General features: G+C 50.9%; 1 protein-coding gene across 1 annotated transcript in view; it reads left to right on the top strand.

The window, feature by feature from the left end:
- The window catches only part of SNX19 (sorting nexin 19), a gene marked incomplete at its 5' end in the record, with an annotated part of 17,370 nt that overhangs the window by 439 nt on the left and 11,049 nt on the right, over nt 1-5,882 (top strand). The window contains 7 exons of the mRNA XM_009878367.1: nt 5-980; nt 1,406-1,544; nt 2,187-2,287; nt 2,449-2,568; nt 2,816-2,946; nt 4,125-4,221; nt 4,482-4,650. Coding sequence (XP_009876669.1) covers nt 5-980; nt 1,406-1,544; nt 2,187-2,287; nt 2,449-2,568; nt 2,816-2,946; nt 4,125-4,221; nt 4,482-4,650 — 1,733 coding nt within the window. The remainder of the gene's footprint in view (nt 1-4; nt 981-1,405; nt 1,545-2,186; nt 2,288-2,448; nt 2,569-2,815; nt 2,947-4,124; nt 4,222-4,481; nt 4,651-5,882) is intronic.

The following is a 5,882-nucleotide window of genomic DNA, read 5'->3' as shown; positions in this document are numbered from 1 at the left end:
GCAGCCCAGCAGCTGAGGTAGCGTACACCAGGGCTGCTGTGGAGATGCTGCTGCGGGCGCTGGTGCCTCGGCCGCACCTGGAGACACGGACAGGACGCTTCGTGGTGGTGGAGCTGGTTGCCTGCAATGTGCTGCTGCCGGCCGTCAGGAAGATGGCTGATCCTGACTGGATCAACTTACTGCTCATTGGGGCTTTCTCCAAGAAGCCCAGGGGTGAGAAGCTACCCCCTGCACCCCTGGTGCCTGATTGTTTACCTGTGAAGGTGCAGACAGACTCTACCCCTGCTGGGCTACCTCCCTCCCCAAGAGCTTCAGAGCTGCCCAGAAGAGAGGCAGGGGCTGCTGGCGAGGAGGGAGAGGATGTGGCGAGCAGGCTGTGCCACCCAGAAGAGTCTTTCCTCCGCCCACGAGCCCTGGGCTCCCTCTTCCCCTGTGAGGATTTGGAGCTGGAGTCCCCTGTGCCCGATGCGGGCCAGGACGTGGACCTACTGGCCCCATCACCCACGGGGGAGTTCCTTGATGAATCTCTCCAGGACACTTCTGCTGTGCTAGAGGGACCAGCCGCTTTGGAAGATGGCATGGGGGACCTGGAGGAGGGTACTGCCACCCCCTTGGATGCTGGCCTCCTTCCCACCTCAGCTATTGCCCTGAGCTCCTGCCCTGACATCCAGATCGACCCAGCAGCTGAGAGGGAAGAGGAGAGCTCAGCTGTCCCAAGGAAGTCCTCCTCACAGAGGCCCTCCAGCTTGGGGAAAGAGCTGGGGACAGGAGAGGGGTTACCACAGAGCTCACCGGACCCTGGGCAGGCTCTGCCCCTGCTCTCCTCCTCCCCAACAGCTTTGGTCAGCTCCTTCCACTTTGAGCCCCTCAGCAGCCCTGACGGGCCGGTCGTCATCCAGAACTTGAGGATAACTGGGACCATCACTGCACGAGAGCACAGCGGGACTGGCTTCCACCCCTACACCCTGTACACTGTTAAGGTAAATGTTTCCTTGGTGGTCACCCCTTTTCTGAGGCCCCTTGCCCTGGCAGGGGAGCACGGGCTGCTGTGTGGGGATGAGCACTTGCTCTATGTGTGGCCCAACAACACGTCTGATGTGTCAGTGGGGAACGTCAGGCACACTGGCTTCTCCTTTTGCTGTTTGGGTGCGGGGTAGGGGCTTCCACTCATGGCCAGAGGTCGTGTGGGGCTGGTTGAGTGTTTGGTGTGTTCGCTTTCACCATTCCCTTCATTGTGAGGGGTTTGTGTGCTCTGCAGCCGATGTTCTTTGGGGAAGGGTCAATCTGAGGAATTGCTGGATGGAACCCTGTGGGATCTGGGGACTGTGGGGCCAACAGACACCCCAGCACCCTCAGGATTGTTTTGGTGTCTGCAAGGATCTTTGACTGTTGCCTTCCTCCTCAGTATGAGACAGCCTTGGAGGGTGAGAATGCGGGCAGCCTCCAGCAAATGGCTTACCACACCGTGAACCGCCGTTACCGGGAGTTCCTCAACCTCCAGACCAGGCTGGAGGAGAAACCGGAGCTTCGCAAGTTCCTGAAAAGTGAGTGTCTCCGTTAGCTTCCTGGGAAATTCCTTCTCCCTCTCACCGTACTGCTCCTCTGCTCTGGTGGCATCGTGCCCTGCCTCCGTGGCTCTGGATTTTGGGCTGCGGGTGATGCCCTTGTCCTTGATCTGCGCAGAGATGGCCAGAGAAAAGCTTTATTTTGGCAGAGTATTCCAGTGTTCCAAAACATGCTTGTTGATATTTAGATGACAATGTTTGCTCATGTATTTTTACACCGTAGTGATGAATAGAAATACTGGAATCTGCAAGTGTCTTGTTTATGTACAAAAAGTTAGGTGTTGTATGTGTCACCTCTTCAAAAAATCCGCCTCAATTTATTTTCTAATGCTGCTTATGTATAAAACTGCACAGAAGTGGTTTTGACAGAGCTAGGGTTTTGGGTGTAGAACTGCTTTGTTGAGAATTTTTGGGCTCTTCGGGTGAGTCCTTGTGTTAAACTGGTGTTCTCTTCAGTGTTAAAAGCACTGATGATATGATACCAGTAGAACACAAATTCTGTCTGGATTTCAGCCTGCCTGGTTTGAGGTGTGTTATCTCAAGCTGACACCAGAACATCAAGATTTTAGTAAAACCGTTGCCGTTAAGTTGAGCTTCCTAATGGGTTTGTTTGGTTTGTAGATATCAAAGGCCCAAAGAAACTCTTCCCTGATCTCCCGTTTGGAAACATGGACAGCGATAAAGTGGAAGCCAGAAAAAGTCTGCTAGAATCTTTCTTGAAGGTGAGATCCTTGCTTGTGTACCCCTGTGAGCTAGAAGGCAGTGCTTGGGACAGCTCTGTGCGGTCAGTGGAGCACATCAGATCTGTTCCACCTGCTCTTTACACCACCAAGCCAGGATGTTGACTCAAAAAAAAGACCTAAAGCTGAGTCTTCCCTTGCAGCAACTGTGTGCGGTGCCTGAGATTGCAAACAGTGAGGAAGTGCAGGAGTTTCTTGCCCTGAACACTGATGCAAGGATCGCGTTCGTCAAGAAGCCTTTCGTTGTCTCCAGGATAGACAAGGTAGACGAGTGGGAAACAGGTTTTCTGATCCACTTGCAAGTGCACCTTGATGTGCCTCTGGGGCTTCAGTGTCTACAAAAAACTTGTGTAGCTGGGCTCAGCTTGCCCAGAAAGCAAGGAAGATTCGGAGCTCATTTCAAAGAGCCTGAGGGTTATTGTGGGAAATAGAGCACAAGTCTGAGAACTTAATTCCTGTTCGAGGAGTAGGGGTATGGTCAGGAACTGATGGCACCGCTGGCTTTTGCAGATTGTTGTCAATGCCATCGTGGACACCTTGAAGACGGCGTTCCCCAGGTCAGAGCCACAGAGTCCCACGGAGGATCTCAGCGAGTCTGAAGTGGATGGGAAATCTCAGACAGATGGGAAGAAGGCCAACAAGTAAGGGCTCCTTCAGCTTCCCCTCTGCTTTGTGCAGAACTGGGACTTCCTACAAAAACCAAATCCATTGTGGGGAGGTACTGACTTGCTGCTTTACCTGTTGTGGGTAGTACTTTGCTGTTCATACTCAGGCTAATTATTTTCTCTTTGACATGCTGAGCGAGGCTGTTCGAGTTCCTGTTTGAATAAAGGATTTTCTAGGAATGCTCAGGCTTTCCCAGTAGGTGGCTTTTTTCCTGAGGGAGCTGTGAGGTTGTGGCATTTGCTGATAAAGATGTTGATGCTTCTGGAGCTTTTTTTACCTTAAACATGTGTGTGACCTATACACAAAGTACAGCTCTAAATTGTCTACCTGAAGGTTCACTCCTGCCTTCTCCTTGTGTTTCACACAGTGCTGGGCTGCCTTGCCCAGTAAACATTTGAATATTTATTTAGGAGTAGTGTTTAAGGTCATTGCATGAATGTTGCTCACAAAGTGTTTATATGGTGGTGCCGGCAGTGAGGAGTCCTGTTGCGCTCGTGAGCAAGTCTTCTCTGAGAGAAGGAGGGAGAAGGCTTCTGAACAAGTATGGCCTTTTTATTTTTCTCTCAGAAAAAGCTAGAAAAAAAACTGCTTCAGACAAAAAGACAATCCAAAAAAGTACAAGTTTTAGAGCATCTTGGCATTCCTTAAAGATTAGCAGGTTATTTTACCATTTGTCTCACAACCCTGAGCCCCTTTTTATATCCTCCTTTCTGCCTGTGCGTGTTCATAATTGGATTTCACAGTCCTGTTGAGTATATTTCGTCTCAGAGGCTTTTTTGAGCGCTTTGCTGTGTATGTTGTGATGCTTATACCTTCCTGAGCAGATATGCCTCCGCCTGCACGTCGGCTTAGATGTGCCACACCTGCTGGACAAGGTGTATCTGTGTGGTGGGTGTTAGGAAGCCTTGGCTAGGCCCCTGTGTAGTCAAGGAAAAGCACTTTAATGCTTTTGTTGCGTGGTTTTGCTGCCACCTCTTAGTTATCCTGGAGACAGACATTTTTTTGAACCACTTCAGAGGTCTAATCAGGCTTCTTAGCTTGGATGTGACACTCGACAAAGATGGTTGGTCCAGGTTCTTGGCCGAGGCTGGGAAACTCGTTGCTTACAGCATGTGGAGAAAACGCTGACTGTGGTGTGTCTTTCCTTTTCCAGGTCCAGGCTAAGGTTCTCATCCAGTAAAATCACTCCGGTGCTGAGCGTGAGCGAAGCCCACGACAAGATTGTGTACTCTATCAGGGAGGGCAGTGCTGTAAGTTCGTCTCTCTTTCTATTTTTTCATGAACGTAACCATTGCCCTGTTTGGGTGCTGGCTTGGACCAATCCATGTGCACTGAAGTTGTGGCTGCTGCAGCCTTATTCCCACATGCCAGGTGTTTCCAGAAAAGCATTACGCAGCCTCACTTGTGCTACTGGCTACAACAAGGTGTAAACCAGGTGGTAGGAAGCTGCCCGGGTGATAAATACCTACGTATATCTGTTCAACCACTAATACTCAGGTGTTTTTTGTAGGTCCCTGGCACCCTGTCACTGGCTGCTATGGAGTCCTTCATCCAGAAGCAGGAGAAGCTGCTGGAGGCAATCTCCAGCAAAGCTCCTGAAGGGCAGGCAGGCCGAGAGACAAAGGAAAGCTCCGTGCAGGACTATTCGGACGGGCTCAGCACATCGGAGCAGGGGGCACGTCTGAACGCAGACTCTGGTGAGCTGGGCCCCTCTCTCCTGGTACTCCGACAGCTCTGACATCCGCAGGCTCGGCTTCGAGGTCTTCAGTGTGAGGATCTGCTCTCCTGCCTGCACTTTTAAGCACCATGCTTAAAAGGGAAAGCGGACGGAGGTGGTTTTCTTTTTCCGGTCCTGTCAGGTGATTGTTGTGGTGTGTCACTAGTGGAAACAAATTGGGTCTTGGCTCAGCTGTTCCATTGTAGATCTTCACCTTAGTGTCCTCAGTGCGGTTACTGTGGAATTCAGTTTAAGGACACTGTGCTTAAACTGCTGGTGTTACGAAATCGAGCTCTTAAAAACTAAAAAGCAGCCAAACGATGGTTTCTTGGTAGTCGTAAGTTAGCTTTGACATGTACTTGTGCTATATAAGCACCTTCAGAGATTCACTTAAGTTTGGGTAGATTTGGTGGGAAGAGCAAATAAGCAATCCCAGTTTGAGGGGTGATGTTCCCTTCCTGATTGTAGATCCCTCCCCTGAAGCACAGGGGTGCTACAGCCTCTCAGAGTGGTTACAAGCGAAAAATATGTTCTCGAATCTTTTTCTTGGAATGACTGAGCTGTATCAGCTGGAACTTACCAAAAATTTCACTCCAGTGGTTCAAGTTTGGCAAGCTCGGCCTAAAAGCACGTGCTTGTGACAGGATGGGTCTGGTATTCTGAAACCCAGCCTGTGCTACCAGCTTTGCCTATAATCTTTGAACACATGCCCGCGGTTGTTTTGAGGCTGCGGGGGAACAGGACTGGAGTTGGAGGCCAGTGTTCTGCACAAGAGATACAGGCAGGCCAAGATAGCTGGATTCTGAAGAAAATTGAATGTAAATGATGTGAAATGCTCACAGGTCTGTGATGCTTCCGAACCAAGACGGGGCAGGCTGGTCTGGCAGGGGAAGGGGAAGGAATGTCTGGGGAGTGGCTGGCTGAAAAGGCCACCAGTTGTGTGTGTCTGCTCACGGGGTGATTTCTGGGAAGAGGTTGGCCAGCAGCTCTCTGAGGAAGGGGACTTGGATGCTGCACGAATAAACAAGAGCTCGCTGGCCACACGCTTCATTCTGGTGAAGAAGAACAGCCTGCTCCGGTTTTTGCACATGGAAGTCGAGTCTCGAAGGGCAAAGCAAGCGAGGAGGAACTTAGGCAGGGCCTGCAGCATTCATGCCGTGTCTTTTCCAGGTGAAGTGGCCTGGGGTTAGTCTA

Source organism: Apaloderma vittatum, unplaced genomic scaffold (assembly GCF_000703405.1).
Source record: "Apaloderma vittatum isolate BGI_N311 unplaced genomic scaffold, ASM70340v1 scaffold5521, whole genome shotgun sequence".
NCBI lineage: Eukaryota > Metazoa > Chordata > Aves > Trogoniformes > Trogonidae > Apaloderma > Apaloderma vittatum.
The sequence above is the reverse complement of the archived record's forward strand: the minus strand, read 5'-3'. Positions and strand labels throughout refer to the sequence as shown.